Source organism: Myxocyprinus asiaticus, chromosome 31, assembly GCF_019703515.2.
Source record: "Myxocyprinus asiaticus isolate MX2 ecotype Aquarium Trade chromosome 31, UBuf_Myxa_2, whole genome shotgun sequence".
NCBI classification, from domain to species: Eukaryota; Metazoa; Chordata; class Actinopteri; order Cypriniformes; family Catostomidae; genus Myxocyprinus; species Myxocyprinus asiaticus.
The window spans coordinates 2,130,182-2,148,823 of record NC_059374.1 but is presented as its reverse complement, the minus strand read 5'-3'; the positions used below and the strand labels follow the sequence as shown (position 1 = coordinate 2,148,823).

Sequence of the window (18,642 nt, the reverse complement as noted above, 5' to 3'; positions counted from 1 at the left end):
ATCGGACCAGTGCGAGCCAAGGTTATTAACTGGCCAGCCGAGGCCAGTAGCCTCGGACCTCGAGCAGCAAGACCAAAATCGATCTACATTTCCACCATCGGGCCAATAACCCAGCACTGTTGCCCAAAACTCACCCTTAATATGCCGCTGCGATGCCAACGTCACCCCACCCATTTCACAAGCAAGAGGGAAGCTCAAGCTGAGGTATCATGTTATCTAGTTTTCTAGAATATCAAGTTTATATAATTTGTAAACAATAGCTAGCTAGCAAGATAAGTTAGTATTGACAACTCACCGACTGTAACTGCCATGATGTCCCGAGTGGTCTCTCCAATAATAGCGGGACAATGTCCCAGCACACTGTCTATGAAAGTTTTTAGATGTATTTTTTCCCGAACCTGTACCATTGTGCACTGGATACATAACCTGGCAAGTTTGGTGAAATTCAGCCTTTGACACTGAACTCGCCTCAATCCCCTGTTGGCCTTGCTTGGCCCAAGAGTAATTGGCGGGCCAAAGGCCATTGGCCCCGAGAAAGCCCAGAGGAGGCACGATGAAGCCCTGGAAGTAACTGTGGGAACACAACTGGCCCTAGCACGCACTAGCATGCCCTCATTTGGCAAGGGTCAAGTTTTTTTTTTTTCTAATCAAATAATTAACTCTAAATATATGAACAATGATAATAGTTATGTTTGCCTTAGCAAGCAGCACTAATTAGTGTATGTTGTCATCAGTTCAGCATGATTAAGCATATGTATGCTGTCTTGTTGCTTGCTTTCCTATAGAAGGATGTTTCCTACATATCAAGTGCACATCTCAGGCATGGACCCTGCAGCAGAATATGTTCTTCTAATGGACTTCATTCCCATGGATGACAAACGATACAGGTATCAGACTTCTCAAACATAGCTCAAAACAGTGCTAGAAGACAAATCTGGGCACATCTGGTAAATGTGGCATTTTTTTTTAGATATGGAGAGACAGGGAGGTAGAGAGAGAAACCAAAAAATATTTGATTGTTCAGTGTTGGAAGTTATATGTTATTGTACCAATACATGTTATATAACCAATTCAAATAGCTTGACAGCCTTGCTAAAGACCCAAGGTATGTAATAATGTTTGGCAAAACATTTAAGGGTTAGCATTTTCTACTCTGAAAACCCTAATAAGTTGACTACACTAAATTTGAGAGTAATGGTGTCTCCAAAACTTTTGTGATTAAGTTCACTTAAATTGGTGATCATGTAGAATGAACTGAACTATTTAAATTAAGGTAACTAGATGATAAGTAGACCTAACTTAGATTTGCCATTTAAATGTTGTTGTTTCTACTTAATAATTTTAATTTAATTGACTCAAATTTAGATCAATATCACAGCTCAAATAAAGATTAAAATTGATGCAAGGTGAATCATAAAATAAACGTATTTTTCCACAGAAATGCATAGACACCTGTACTTCGGAGAACTGAGATAGTGTTAACTGGTTCCAACTCGACCAAAGGGGACACAGATCCCTCGAATGTTGACATCACATGAAACAACTATTTGCAACAAAATAAAGAAATAATACTACAAAAGAGATCAAACTTCTATGAATTCTTAATAACAACTATTTAAATGCCCCCATGTGTTCCCTTTGATCAAGGAAGCATAATTAAACAATTCAAGCACAAGGAATTGTGGGTATTCCCCATAGCCTCAATTTTGTACTCAATAGTTTGAATTATTAACACTTAAAATCTTATGTCTATGGATTTTTAAGAAAAATAAGTTTGAGAAACATAGATATTTGAGTTATGAGCCCAAAACTGGAGATTCCAAGTAATGTTTAATTAAGACCACTTGATTTTTCCAGTAATGGTTTGGATTGAACCCCCACACACAGAATACACACAAGGAGCACAGCACATGCACCTTAATTTGACACAAGATGTAATGTAACTACCCTCTTGGGCCTATCAACAGACCTGCAATAAACAGTGCAGTAAATATATCTTCTAGAAACCTAATTCCTATAGGAACCGGTCATTTTTTTTTATCTGAGAGGGGGCTATCTTGGAAGTTCTTGATGTTATTGTGTGCAGGTATGCTTTCCACAGCTCTTCCTGGCAGGTAGCTGGTCATGGAGATTTATTTCCACCCAGACTCACCTGCATGGGGTGCTCAGTGTCTCAGTAAATATATTTATACAGAGAAAATACAGTTTAATTTAACATTCATTCCCCATTTTTCATTAAAAGTGTGAAATTCCCCTAAAATACATTTATTCACACTAAATTTACATTTCCCGTTACTTAACTGATAATATGTGTTAATAACAAAAACAGGCATTCTGCTTTAAATGAAGGTAAACGTCATGTTTTTTACATGTCAAAATGAAATTTTAATCAGAGATGTCTGTAAAAATATGCCCGTTAAAAAGGATTTCTTCCAGTGTAAAAACATTTATTTTTAAAGTGAAAATACAGTATAATTGAACATTAATTTAATTTTTTTAATAAAAATGTTAAATTCCCATAAAAATAAATTTATTCACAACAAATTTACATTTTCAGCAAATATTGCTCATTGAAAAAAATATTTTACTTATAGTTGTTTTGTACTTTGTCAAAATTACAAAATAAGATATTACATTTATGCTGTATTCATAATAATGAAGAAACTCAACAAATAATTTAAAGTGTCAAAATTAATCTGTAAACTTCAAAGTAAAATACAGTTTTGCTGCTTGTTCAGTTTACTTAGTGAAATTTGGTTTGCTTTCATTTTAATTTTGTGAAAAACACAGTGTACAAATTTAGTATACAAGTTTAATTAATGTTGGGATTTCTATAACTGTAAAAAACGTTATCAGTTATGTACAATATTTTATGCAGTTTAGTGAATGTTAATTACATCATTTTAGTGTCACATATGTTTTGTGTTTGTGTAACACTGTGCACTGTCTATGCATGCATACTAATTTAATTATTGTTCCTGGAAAGATCTTTAAGTCATCATGTGGCCTTTAGTAGTTACATTGTTTAATATTATAGATAAAAAATACATAAATACATAAATAAATAAATAAAAAGCAGATAAAGTGAAAAACAGATATTTGTAGTTCCAGAAGGATCATATTTGAAGTTTTTAACATTTAATAATATAAACGGTAGTGAACTGTAAATTTATATGGTATTTTACTGTGTATTTTTTTCCCAGCATGATTTGCATGAGACTTGTTGGGGAGAGTAAATGTTTTTTTAATTATTTTTTTTTTATCCCCTTTTCTCCCAATTTGGAATGCCTAATTCCCACTACTTAGTAGGTCTCAATTGCCTCCACTTCTGAGACCGTCAATCTGCGCATCTTATCACGTGGCTCGTTGTGCATGACACTGCGGAGACTCACAGCATGTGGAGGCTCATACTACCCTGCACAGTCCACGCACAACTTAACACACACCCCATTGAGAGTGAGAACCACTAATCGTGATCACGAGGATGTTACCCCATGTAACTCTACCCTCCCTAGCAACCGGGCCAATTTGGCTGGAGTCACTCAGCACACCCTGAATTCAAACTTGTGACTCCATGGGTGGTAATCAGCATCAATACTCGCTGAGCTACCCAGGCCCTGGGGGAGAGTAAATGTTAAAATTAAGAGCAATTTTATGTGTTTTGGTGCAAGATGAATAAAGGGGGAAATTTGTAAGTATTTAATGTTCTGTTATGTTGAGATTTAGAAGAGTTTCTGTAATGGAGTTTTGGGGGTTACCACTGAGACGAGCTTGAGCTTAAAAGGTCCTGAAATGAAAAGTTTATAAGTCTAAATGTGTTTAAATGCATGGTGGAGTAAACCTGCTTTAACTCTTAGGGTTAAAAAACTGAAATAAGGGGGCCTAGGTAGCTCAGCCAGTAAAGACACTGACAGCCACCCCTGGAGTCACAAGTTCAAATCCACTGAAGAAATAGCGAGACACAGTGCAGAAGTCAAAGACATTTGTCCAGCATGTGTTTAAACAATGGGAAAATAGAACAGATGCACACAAAAACATGCACAACATTTGGTGTGAATGGCCCCTAACTCATCCATTCATGCATGTCTGTGAGTGAAAGCACATGTGTGAAACAAGTTCAGTAGACCTGTTTATTTCTGCATCAATTACAAACCCCAACCCAAAGTCCTACTTGAAAAACTGACCTGAAGCCCGTCGGGCCCGGGTCAGGTTGCAGACCTCTACACGGTAGTATCATATGGTACCACAACACTATTAGAACTTGGTTAATATAAAATACATTTAGAGTTTTTGCAGTGGCTGAGGTAAACCATTTGCATGACCACACAAACACATAATTTCTGGGGTTAAAGAATTTGCAAAAATTGCATTCTTTAAAGATGTGCAGCAATAGAGGCAGGGCTTGAGTTGAGGGGGGATGCGAGGGGATGCCATCCCCCTTGTTGCAAGAAATAAAACCAACATCCCCCCTTACCATCCCCTTTAGAATAATTTTGTCATGGATTTCTTAGTATTAGTTAATCATGCAAGTAAAATATTAAATTTTCTAGGTTTGATAAATAACAAACTTTAATCAAGGGCGATTAGCGAGGACATGTGTGGTTATCAGATTTCTATAGGTGAAATCCCCCAATCAGATCTTGACACTTGACACTTGTATAGTTTGGATATACAGTACATGTTTTTAATTCAAGCAATTTTCAAAGTTTCATACATAAAACCCTTTTGTGTGTAGAAAAACGTTAAGCATCCTTCATAGAAACAGCCCAAACTTCGTTTAGTTTGGTTATTGGAGTACAAAAATGTGTGTCTGTTACAGTGGGCAAGTGATCTAGAAAAAAACCTTTTTCATGATCATAACGTGGATTCTTTTCACAAAATTCATCAGAAAACACAATAACAAAGGGTAACTGGTGCATATTATGGCCGTGTGTCCTAAGGGTGAAGTGATGCTCAGGGGTGTAAAAAGTACTCAGAAATTATACTTAAGTGAAAGTATGGATACTGAGTAAAACTTTTACTCAATTAAAAGTCCAAGTATCTAGTCAAAAATAAACTTGAGTGAAAGTAATAAAGTATTCACATTAGTTCTTGAGTATTAAAAAAGTAACTTTTTTCCTTGTTATGAAATCAAGAGAGGAGATTGTGTGAGGGAGGATGTTGTTTAATTTGATTGGTTTATTAAGTTGCCTTTTTACTGTTTCTGACGACTGACATATTTCCCCCAGTGGCATTCACAACCTGGTCAAAGAATCATATTACAATAACTACATTTTTGCATAATGGTTTTTATGTGGCCATTGTACATAACACGTCAATTTCCTGGTGGAATGAACACTAGAGGCGCTAGAACAACAATAACGTTTCCATCCAAGGATTTTTTGCGGAAAAAGTTTTAGCGCATCAAAGTTAAGCTGATGAAATTATTGCTAAAATTTCACATGTGTCGACATAATATGTTTCTGTTTAACTCTAGTGCATAAACTCTATATCGATACATCAAATGTCATGAAAAACTGGTTTGGAAACACTTTTTGTCGGGGAAATTGGCATTAACACAAAAATATAGTGTCACATGACAGAATTTACCCCAATCGTTAACCTGTGTTAATCATGACGACGGTATACATCCTTGAAAGCCAATTTATTGTACGTGATTATGGATTGATCTGAACGGCATAAAGATCCGATCACTGCAAACATGTCACTTCCAGGAGTACCAACACAAATATCTCGTATCATGCACATGGACAAGTGAACGGAGAACAAATTAATGGTCACTGTTTGTGATTAATTTAATCCATCCGTTTATTTATTAAAGTTACTTTTCCACACCATTCAAAATAATAGACGGCAGTCATGGAATTACACCAAAATACAAAAAACATATTTCTGTGCACACAATGCTAGTATATTATATGTTTAGACCTATATATGCCTTTTCTTTACACAAACTTAAATTAGCCGTACCCTGTTCTGTAGATGAATAAAGTCGTCTGAATGACATTTTCTACACTTCAAGACTATAAATTATCTGAACTATTTGTCCAGTGCAGAGTTCACTTTCAGAAAACGAGCTTTTGAACCTTTTAAAACGTTTAAATATTTTCAATCTAACCCTCTTTACCTCGGATCACATTTGCTGAGCTTCTTCAGAAAATGTAAATTGTTTCAAAAACCACATCAGTTTTTCTTTAATAGCTGTACACACAGCATATACACATGGATGGATGCTCCTTATACTAAGACTGAAAGTTTCCCCCACTACTTGGTGCAGGTTGCCAGCTTGAACAGGGCCGTGACGATTCGCTTTTGGGTCGGAACCGATGGCAACCTACGATAGGCACAACATCAGGACCAATATTACAGTCCTATCAGAAGGGCAACTGCTCCCTTTTGATTGCAATTCCTCATTTTCTGATTGCGTTTATCTGTGAAATTAAAATGACAGTATGCTGGTTAATTTCAATGAATTGTCTCAATACTCTCCCCATTTTACCAAAACTTCGGAGGATTAGGGACATCTGGCAGGTGAATTAGCGATAAACACACATTTCTGTATAGAAACGGCTACAGGGCAGATTTCTTTTGCGATAAACCATAAAACTTATGCGACAAAGTGTTTTTTTAGACATGACGTCATCACACACACCATTTTTATCAATAAAAGGCCATTTGAATGGAAACAGGCAGAAGATGGCAAATTTCGCAAAAATTTTTACGCATTTTCACTTTGTCAATAACAAAATAGCGCGAAAAGTGGATGGAAACTAGGTTAATGTCTTTTATTCACTTTTACTAATATCACGAGTAAAACGGCAGATTATAAGTTAATAAACACTTTTCGCTCTGTTCCTCACACAATGCTATCTTATGACATATAAACACTTTTACTATAGCACGAGTCATTTTAACATTTGCATTACATAATCAACTACATTAACAACATGATCAAATTGCATGGTTGCTCAACTGATTGAGTGTTGCATATGCGATACAAAGCACTGGGGCACGTGTCCTGAAGAGCACGCGAGTCGACACATAAGCCAAAAGTGTCATAGAAGCACTACAAAATGACATGGTTGTTTATCATCTCACATTCGCTTTTTCTGACACTATCGGTTAAGTTTAGGTTTAAGGTTTAGGGTAGGAAGGTTGGTTTTGTTGATTTAAATCTCGATAGAACACTAAGCTTTAAAACCTCATCTGTTTGAGAGACATTTCACATGCTTTTACACACCTGGTGCCGTTCATTTTTTTCCAGATCTATTAAATTAAAAATACATACAAAATGCAATTCACACAAACCATTTACTTGAGTTTACCTCTTCTATGATGAGCATATTTTTTAATTTCTGAGTTTAAAGTCATATTGATATTTTTTCTGGGGCTTAAAATAAAATATGCCACATGGTGTCCAGAAACAGTAATAAAAAAATTCTCATTAAAAAGTGAAATTCCTGAAAGAAAAAAAAAACAACAACAAAAAAAAGTTGCCATGAATAGTGCAGAATAATCTTTTATTGTTATTTCTTAAAAAACAATAATAATAAAAAAAAAAAAAATCATTGGGTGTAACCAAAATGTAGGTTTATGTTGACCATAAAAACCATAAAACAGAGCGGACACCTCAAGACTGAGTGTGAAGTTTTAAAAAACATGTATTTATTTTGACATTTTTATGAAAACAATTTTGTTCAAGTCATGTGGTGTAACCTTGATAAAACGTCTTCATATTTTTGACTCAAAAATGTACAATATTTATAAAAAATATTTTTTTACCTTGAAAAATGTATTTGAAAACTTTTTGGAAATGAATGATTAAGTTGTTTATACTCTCATGTATTCAAGGTGCAAATGAAGTATTTTAATACTTTTTACTTGATGGTTACAACATATGACAATTTTAAAGTTTTTTGTTTGTTTGTTTGTTTAGAAAATGCTATAAAAGTTTTTCAAAAATGTATGAAACCAAACTGGACACAAAGATTACATTTCTGAGAACATGACACGCGTTTTAAACTAGATTTTTAAAAGTTTTCACATTTTAACACCCTGGATAACCTTATTTGGTCCCATAAGTATTAGACGCCAAGATTCATTTAATAAGTAAACTTCAAGCCCCATAATGCATCAATCCAGCGCTTGACATTAGTGTGTAGCGTGCTCAGTGCGTTGAGAAGTGTGACCTGTTTTAGCGAATCGGTTCGTTTGGACAATTCATTTCATTGAACTTGTTCTAAAGATTTACCGAGTCATCACTCTAGTGAAATAAATATGACGTGAATTTTTGCTGATTATACCTATGCTTTTGATAAAGATGCATAGAGTGTGTGAAATGTCGTGTTGTTTGTGATTCACTCCTGAAACTTGTTCTTAATTCACAAACATTTGGCGAATCATTTTGATCGAGTCGTTCAAAAGAACCGATTCCAAAGACTGATTCTTTCTCGATTCGGACATCGTTCCAGTCAGTGCGTGCGGATGCAGAGAAGATGGAGGAGGACATGTAGATGCGGATTATGGAGGTTTGCGCCGTCAGATTGTCAAACAGCAAACTAAAACGCTGTTCAACGTGGATTTGTGCTGATTGTGAATGCGGAGGATGGAGAAGACGGATGATAATAAACATGAGAGTAAATGTCCTCTAGTGGCTTTCAGGGATTTGCAATTTGCGCATTGTATAATCATCTCGAGGTCTACTAAAGTAAACAAAAGGATTCTACATCATTGAAAGATGAAAGTTCCCCGTCTTATTCTGTATTCTTGGGCATTTGTGGCCCTCCTGCCTGTCACCTCCTCTGGTGGGAGTCCTGGTTCACTGCTGCTCCGTGTCCCCCTGCGGCAGGGGCCGCCCTCACAGCCCGCGACCCACCGGGGCTCCTCAAGGGCCACCCGTACACGGAGAGGAGCCGGAGGGATGAATTTTGTAAACATGATTGATAACCTCCGAGGAAAGTCAGGACAAGGGTATTACATCGAAATGGCCGTGGGCACACCGCCCCAGAAGGTGAGACTGATTCACTGGTACACTGCCAAAATAAATGATCAAATATGATCTTTATTATCAATGTGGCTGTGTTTGGAATGGCATACTAGCATACTTTTAATTCTTTTTGTATTATGCAGTATATTACAGTATTAAAAGTACTGACACTATGTACTGTGTGTGTGTGTGTGTGTGTGTGTATATATATATATCTATATCTATCTATCTATCTATATATATATATATATATATATATATATATATATATATATATATATATATATATTGTTTTTTGCATGAGACCCTCGGATGACCTACAGTATAAATGTGCAGTAGACTACACAAGCAGCACATTGTGCGGAATAGATTACTGTATCCCATAAAATGCAGAGCAAAAGTTTCAAATATGATCAATTTATTAAACACAGAATAAAAAAATAGTTAAACATGCTACAGGTCATGTTACAACAATGATACATGATATGCAGATTAATTAATATAATGCAATTAATTGGAATTAATAAACTGTATCAATATTTCCAGAGAAAGCTCTCAAATACAAATCATTTAATATACTGTATAATGCTTAAATAATTATAATGTAATTATTTATATAATTACAGCTATAATTATTAAATATATATATATATATATATATATATATATATATATATATATCAGGACTGTCAGTCGATTAATATTTTTAATTGTGATTAATCAAAAATTATTATTATTTTTTTTTAATTAATCACAATCAATTGCAGATTTTGAAAATGCTGGAGTTTGACATTATATATACTTATTTTCCTGTGAAAATGCATTTATTTCCATCTTAGGAAATGAAACAAAACAAAATGTTACAATAAAATGCTTTATTAACATTTTCCAAACAAAGCCTTCCACAATATAAAGATAGAAATGCACTAAAATATCACCAACTCAAGTAACATTAAACGTCTGCCAAAGTCTAATTGGGAGGTTGACTAATTGAAATAACAGGTTGAGTATTCATTCATATTTTCATTAATTTCATATTTCTATATTCATAATTTTACATTTAAAATATTAATCTCATAACATTATTTATGCATTTATTCCTGCTCTGTGAAAATACACCTAATTGCCACTTCAGATGCAGCATCTGTGTCACCTTTGCTGTGTAAAGATGGCTTTAGTCCCCATAGGTTTAGTATTCACTGCAATGGGCATTACATCTTTTAAACTCTCATTCTACACAATATTAATCTGCCAGTAGGCTGAGACTATCCGCTTTCTTAAATCAATTGTGAAGCTGCGTTCATGAGTCACGTCATAGCGTCAACGGACACATTACAAAGGTTCCACCTTCCCAACAGGTGTTTTTGCTGGTTTATGCTTTATTAACGTGTTAAAATTGTTAAATTAATTGCATGCGATTAACGCGTTTTTTATATATATATATCTATATATATATATATATATATATATATATATATATATATATATATATATATATATATATACACTATATTGCCAAAAGTATTTGCTCACCCATCCAAATAATTGAATTCAGGTGTTCCAATCACTTCCATGGCCACAGGTGTATAAAATGAAGCACCTAGGCATGCAGACTGCTTCTACAAACATTTGTGAAAGAATGGGCCGCTCTCAGGAGCTCAGTGAATTCCAGCGTGGTACTGTAATAGGATGCCACCTGTGCAACAAGTCCAGTCATTAAATTTCCTCGCTACTAAATATTACACAGTTAACTGTCACTGGTATTATAACAAAGTGGAAGCGATTGGGAATGACAGCAACTCAGCCACAAAGTGGTAGGCCACGTAAAATGACAGAGCGGGGTCAGCGGATGCTGAGGCGCATAGTGCGCAGAGGCCGCCAACTTTCTGCAGAGTCAATCGCTACAGACCTCCAAAGTTTATGTGGCCTTCAGATTAGCTCAAGAACAGTGCGTAGAGAGCTTCATGGAATGGGTTTCCATGGCCGAGCAGCTGCATCCAAGCCATACATCACCAAGTGCAATGCAAAGCGTCGGATGCAGTGGTGTAAAGCACGCCGCCACTGGACTCTAGAGCAGTGGAGACGCGTTCTCTGGAGTGACGAATCACGCTTCTCCATCTGGCAGTCTGATGGACGAGTATGGGTTTGGCGGTTGCCAGGAGAACGGTACTTGTCTGACTGCATTGTGCCAACTGTGAAGTTTGGTGGAGGGGGGATTATGGTGTGGGGTTGTTTTTCAGGAGCTGGGCTTGGCCCCTTAGTTCCAGTGAAAGGAACTCTGAATGCTTCAGCATACCAAGAGATTTTGTACAATTCCATGCTCCCAACTTTGTGGGAACAGTTTGGGGATGGCCCCTTCCTGTGCCAACATGACTGCGCACCAGTGCACAAAGCAAGGTCCATAAAGAAATGGATGAGCGAGTTTGGTGTGGAAGAACTTGACTGGCCTGCACAGAGTGCTGACCTCAACCCGATAGAGCACCTTTGGGATGAATTAGAGCGAAGACTGCGAGCCAGGCCTTCTCGTCCAACATCAGTGTCTGACCTCACAAATGCGCTTCTGGAAGAATGGTCAAAAATTACCATAAACACACTCCTAAACCTTGTGGAAAGCCTTCCCAGAAGAGTTGAAGCTGTTATAGCTGCAAAGGGTGGGCCGACGTCATATTAAACCCTATGGATTAAGAATGGGATGTCACTTAAATTCATATGCATCTAAAGGTAGATGAGCGAATACTTTTGGCAATATAGTGTGTATATATATATATATATATATATATATATATATATATATATATATATATATATTATTTTAGGACTGTCAATCAATTAAACATTTTAATTGAATGAATTACATGGTATGCTGATTAATTATTCAAATTAATTAAAAAAAATTTTTTGCTGAAAAAGCCCCTCAAAAAGCAATAATTCAATATTTAATGATTAAATAATTATAAATAGTTATATTAAAATAATTATAATTAAAATATATATTATAAAAAATAATAATTCAGATAATTAAAATGCATTACATTATTATGGCACACGAGTAAAGCATTAAAAAAAGATGGCAACATTTTATAATAAGGTTCCATTTATTATCATTAGTTAACAACACTAGTAAACATAAACTATCAATGAGCAATACCTTTACAGCATTTATTAATCTTAGTTAATAATAATTTTATCATATACTAATACATTTTTAAAATCAAAAGGTGTGTTTGTTAACATTAGTTAATGCACTATGAACTAACATGAACTAACAATGAACAACTGTATTTTTATTAACAAATTTTAACAAAGATGAATAAATGCTATAAAAAATATATTGTTAATTGTTTATTCATGATACCTCATACATTAACTAATGTTAACGAATAGAACCTTATTGTAAAGTGTTACCAAAAATTCAATACAAAAAGTGGCTTTAGAATCCAATATATTTTTTATTTGCATATTATTGAACATAAGCCTATCATTGGCCTACAGTTCACATCAATCCATTTTGCAATTGAATTCGTCAATAAGTCCAAGATTTATTATAAGGGCTTGACTAAAGGTGCGTCAGTGTACACCTGCATCAGACGAACACTTTTGGAACATCTCTGTTGCATTGTGTCATAAACATACCATTTTTAGGTCGCTGTGTCAAGCAAGTGTGGTTTGTTGCCTGTACAGCTGGAGTTACTGCCTCCTGCTGACTGGGACTAGCAAAATCATTAAGATGGTACTTCAAGCTTAAATTGTTCTGATGGCAGGAACATTCCTTATTACCTTCCTGGGGCGTAATTAATTAAGTTATTATTTTGATGCATTATTTTTTTATATAATTAAGTGCACTGAATTAATGTGTGGAATCTACAGCACTAGTATGCATACTGCATAGTTATAAACTATTTAAAAATTTGAGAAAGTATACAATATATACTGTGCAGCCCATGTCTTGTTTTGAGCTCTGTGATTTAGACCATTGATTTAATGAATAGACATTGGTTGTATGATTTAATGAAAGATCTGTTTTGTGAAGTGTATTAAGGATGTCTGTGGAGTAGAGCACAGGCTGACACAAGGATGACTGAAGAATCACATGATTCATTGCACAACTCTGTCATGCTGCACTGACTTGGAGTAATAGTCCACTACTATCCCACAAACATAGAGAAATACACAGTGAAAGAACCAATGTGACTACTTGAGCAGAGACTGCCCGGGAAACTGGGGCAGTAGTAATTTTGTTCATTTTCACATATTACTACAAATCTACCGACCATATTTTGTGTATAAGAAATAAGATATGATTTTGTGTATAAGAATAAGGAACCCATTACTGGGGGAGGTGGCTGCCCCCATATTTTGAATTTTGGGGGCATTTTTGTCACTTTCTGTGACATTTTTGCCCCCAAGTCCCCCTTAATTTCTGATCCTGATATTAACCATGGTATCTCAAATAAGAGAACAGTAATAATTTTTTATTGCTTTAAAACTTAGTAATATTACATGAAAGTTTTCACCTTATATGGTCATAATTATTTTAGCTGTTAGGAATAAAAATGTGTTAAAAGCAGATGTCTAAATTGGACAATCTTTGTCCTACAGTATATTTATTCACTGGTGTACAGTCTTCAACATACACTGATGAGCCAAAACATTATGACCACTCACAGGTGAAGCAAATAACGTTGATCATCTCCTAACAATGCCACATGTCAAGGTCTGGGTATAGTAGATGGTAAGCGAACAATCAGTTGCCGTAGTCAACATGTTAAATGCAGGAGAAATGGGCAGGAGTAAAGACCTGAGCGACTTTGACAAGGGCCAAATTGTTATGGCCAGATGACTGGTTCAGAGAATCTCTGAAACGGCAAGGCTTGTGGGGTGCTCCCGGTCAGCAGTGGTGAGTACCTATTGACAATGGTCCGAAGAGGGACAAACCACAAATCGGCGACAGGGTGTTGGGTGCACAAGGCTCATCGATGCGTGAGGGAAACGAAGGCTATCCTGTCTGGTCCGAACCAACAGAAGGTCTACTGTGGCACAAGTCACAGAAAATTGTAATGATAGTAAAAGGAGGAATGTGTCACAACACACAGTACTTCGCACCCTGCTGCGTATAGGACGGCGTAGCCACAGACCGGTCAGAGTGCCCATGATGACCCCTGACCACCGTCGAAACTGCCTACAATGCGTGAGTGTCGAAACTGGAACTTGGAGCATTGGAAGAAGGTCGCCTGGTCCGATGAGTCTTTTGTCGATGAGTCATTTTCTTTTACATCATGTGGACGGCCGTGCACATGTGCACCGTTTAGCTGGGGAAGTGATGGCACCAGGATGCACTGTGGGAAGATGACAAGCCGGTTGAGGGAGTGTGATGCTCTGGGAAATGTTCTGCTGGGAAACCCACGGTCCGGCCATTCATGTGGATGTACATTTTTCAATACCTAAACATCGTTGCAGACCAGGAACGCCCCTTCATGGCAATGGTACTCCCTGATGGCAGTGGCCTCTTTCAGCAGGATAATGTGCCCTGCCACACTACACACATTGTTCGGGAATGGTTTGAGGAGCACGATGAAGAGTTCAAGGTGTTGCACTGGCCTCCAGATTCCCCAGATCTCAGTCCGATTGAGCATCTGTGGGATGTGCTGGACCAACAAGTCTAATCCACGGTGGCTCCACCTGGCAATTTACTGGACTTGAAAGTTCTGCTGCTAATATCTTGGTGCCAGATACCACAGGACACCTTCAGGGGTCTTGTAGAGTCCATGCCCCTGGGGTCATAATAGTTTTTATTAACTAGTGTTACAATTACCCCCGACCTCACAGCCATGATAAAATCTTGTATAGCAGCTAAACTGCAAAAAAAATAAAATTAAAAAAAAATAATAATAATAATTTTGTGCAGAACTGGGGTTGCTGCAGGAAATGCTTGTAGAGCACTGGGGTGAATGCACATCTGATGCAGGCAGGATGCAGATAGACGAACAGGATTCAACAAGCAGAAAGAACAGAAAGTCCACAGGACGGATCAATGACTTGAGGAGTCAGCTCAAGCTTTACTACACACTGACGAGAGAGAGAGAGAGAGAGAGAGAGAGAGAGAGAGAGAGAGAGAGAGAGAGAGAGAGAGACAGACAGACAAACTGGAGAGGAATGGGGTGAGAGGTAGGAAAAAGAAGAAAAGCCTCTTTGAATTAAAAAGCAAAAACAACTATAACACACATCATCTAAATAGTTAGTCTGCACAACACCGGTATACCCTGTAAGCTATTTTATCAAATTAAAGTCATGTAGACCCCATTTACTTTCATTGTATGCACCCTCTACAACTGGCGTTTTTTTTTTTTTTTTGTAAATAAATGAGGGTCAAAATAAATTTCTGTGGTAATCAAAATTATGCTACAAATTATGTTGCTTCAGCTTAACTAGTTTTGAACCTGGAATATTCCTTTAATGCTGCTGCTGCATGTTGTTTGGCCTACAGTTCTAATGAACTGACTAATGAAAATAATTACAGTATTTCTTTGGGATTGTTTCTAGTTATTGTACATTGGTGTCATTTATCATATTGCTGTTGCTGCTGTTTTATTAAAGCAATAATACACAATTCATCTTCAAACGTAAATCACTTGAGTCACTGCATGCATGGAGAATGTCTTTATTTCCGGAATAATTTAACATCATTTTCTCAAAATTTATTTATGAAACATAAGCAGAACAAATTTATTTGTGAAATTCCAAATTGTGAATTCGGTTCCAGTAGGTCAAAATCGATTAACATTTTAAAACAAATATAAAATAACGTAATGCAATTCTTACATGAATACATATTTATTAGATTATGGTAGCATTGAAACAAGCATATCCACATTTGTAACATTCCTTTTTAATTGCATCCATTCACATTTAAATTAATAAGCATCCAATCAAACTTGAAAATACACACAATTACTTAAAGCAAATGCTCTCGATTAAAACAAGGCCAAAGACTACGTAAAACGATATCTTTACAGAGCATGTCTTGACAAATTGAGCGGCTGAAAGGAAAGTTGGGAGGCTACTCCTGGGTCCTGCATCCTCTGTCAGTGCGACATGTACACACATTCGACTTTATTTCTGGAAAATACAGCACTTTTTGGTTTCCATGGGACCAGAACCCGTGTAACGGTAGTTGTTCGCATAACGTGCTATCAGTAGCGCTAGGGCTGGGTAATATGGCCAAAAAAAATGATCATGATATTTCTTTTCATATCGCTCGATATTGATATTTATTATGATATACATTTCATGCCATTAATGGGGGTGGAACTGCATTCCACGTGTTTGTTAGACCTCAAGAATGAATTATAAATAACTTGTTTGTTTACAAGTAAACTCCAGAGGGTAAGCTACATTTAAAGTATATTCAGTTTTGGATTTAATCCTGCATAAGGTGTGTGTGACCTCTTTTCGATGAAATTTCACCAATTTCATCATCTTCAGCTGATGTTTGACTACACTGAAAGACTTTCTGATGCTCCAAACTCCAGCTCAGTAGGTGGCGGTAATGCCATAAGCTGGACTGCCAACCGCCAATAAACATTACAAGAAGAAGAAGAAACACTTTCTTGTCTATAACAGCGTTATGGAGGAGCCGACCAAGATGGCGGTATGAACGGACAGAACTTTCGAGCTCTCAGCACCAAATTTAGTTAAGTAGGATAGACAAGAATATGGAAAGATCTTTCAAGTTGAGCAAAAGTGTACAGCATTTCGGCATATTTTTTTGCATTATAATGTCGATGTAAAATGCCCATATCTGCACAGAAATAGCATGCAGGTTAACACCGATCTTGATTATGAAGATACGAAGATTGATTCACGACCTGGACAACGAAGAAGAATTTCCTCGACTTCCCATAACACCAGTAAACCTCCGTTAGCCAAAAAACCTATGCTCTCCCAAACAAGTACGGACAACTTGAAGTCTGACGAGATTGTTGTTAAACTGGCTAATCTCATTAACACCAGAAGCGACGCTCTAGAAGAGATGGTCAAAGACACATGAAGAAATCAAGGATTTAAAAGAAAATTATTGAGCTGTATTGAAAGATGTGTGGAGATAGGTGAACAACCTACCCCGACTTGCATGAATCGTGTGACTGACCTGGAGCGTTACGGCAGAAGATGGAATCTGAAACTACATGGCATCCCAGAAGCAGCGAAGGAGAATGTTCACGAGGAAGTGATTTGCATCTGTCAAGAAGTGTTACCGCAAGAAAGCGATCAGTTTCCAGCTGCGATAGATGTTACGCACCGTGTGGGGTCCAAGCGCCTGAACGAGTCGAGGCCACGAGCTGTCATCATTCGCTTCGTTGTGAGGAGATACAGGGAAGCAGTGTGGAAAGCTGCAAAAAACAACCTGTTCCTTCGAGATCGTGGCTTGCATTTCACTGAAGATTTAACGAAGGAGGATAGGGAATCAAGGCAGAAACTGTGGCCAATGATTAAAAAGGCAAGAGAGAAGGGCAAATCGGCATACTTCGTTCAGTACTGTAGTGAATTTTATAAGAATTTATATACCTCTTGTTACTCTCAGGTGACAGCTGATGCCTTTTTGAATTTGTTGCAAATTAAACCTATTGATAAACCTGAAAAGGACACTTGTGATAAACCTATTATAATTTCTGAATTGACGGATGCAATTAAACATCTGAAAAATTCCAAATCACCAGGTACTGATGGTTTGACATCAGAATTCTATAAGTTATTTTCCAAAGAATTGGCTCCTTTTCTTGTAGAGGTATTTGTTGAAAGCATTGAGAGGCAGTTTCTTCCACCCACTCTAACACACGGTTTAATTACATTGCTTCTCAAACCAAAAAAAAGACAAGCTGTATATTGATAATTGGCGCCCTATCTGTTTATTAAACAATGATTATAAATTGCTGGCCCTAATTTTAGCTAGAAGATTGAAAACGGTTTTGGATTCTGTAATTGATGAATCACAATCGGGATTTATGAAAAGTCGGCATATAATAAATAATATAAGATTAGTTTTGGATGTCCTGGACTATTCAGAATTGATTAGTGATAATGGGTTTATACTATTTTTAGATTTTTATAAAGCATTTGACTCAGTAGAGCATCAGTTCATCTTTGACACGCTTAAGAAATTTGATTTTGGTATTTTTATTTTTTCAAGGGCATCTGGTGTATATTAAATTTGGCTAAATGTGAGCTAATGGCCATCAAGGAATGTTCTGAAGTATACATTACTTAAAGAAAATAATTATAATGAATTCATATGAAAATGGTGGCCTAAATGTTTTGGATTTTGAAATGTTAAATAATACATTTAAAGTTAATTGGCTTTGATAGAAATCCTTACTCCATTTGGAACTTTATCCCCTCCCATATACTTTCTAATCTTGGTAATACAATTTTATTTTTCTTAGTTGTAATTATAATATTGATAAAATACCAGTAAAACTATCTGAATTTCATCGCCAGGCCTTTTTATCATGGACCTTGATTTTCAAGCATAACTTTTCACCACATAAGCATTATATATGGAACAATAAGGATATATTATATGAATGCAAGTCGTTGTTTCTGAAACTTTGCTTTGATAATGGCATCATATCGGTGGATCAGTTATTTAATTTCAATGGTTT

At 36.3% G+C, this 18,642-nt stretch overlaps 1 protein-coding gene across 2 annotated transcripts in view; it reads left to right on the top strand.

Annotated features, from left to right (window-relative positions):
• Positions 1-8,477: 8,477 nt before the first annotated feature.
• Positions 8,478-18,642, top strand: part of LOC127422268 (beta-secretase 1-like) — a 35,850-nt gene continuing 25,685 nt past the window's right edge. For both annotated transcript variants that reach the window (XM_051665668.1, XM_051665669.1), the window contains exon 1: positions 8,478-9,010. In XM_051665668.1, the coding sequence (XP_051521628.1) occupies positions 8,738-9,010 (273 nt within the window). In that variant the 5' untranslated portion in view covers positions 8,478-8,737. The remainder of the gene's footprint in view (positions 9,011-18,642) is intronic.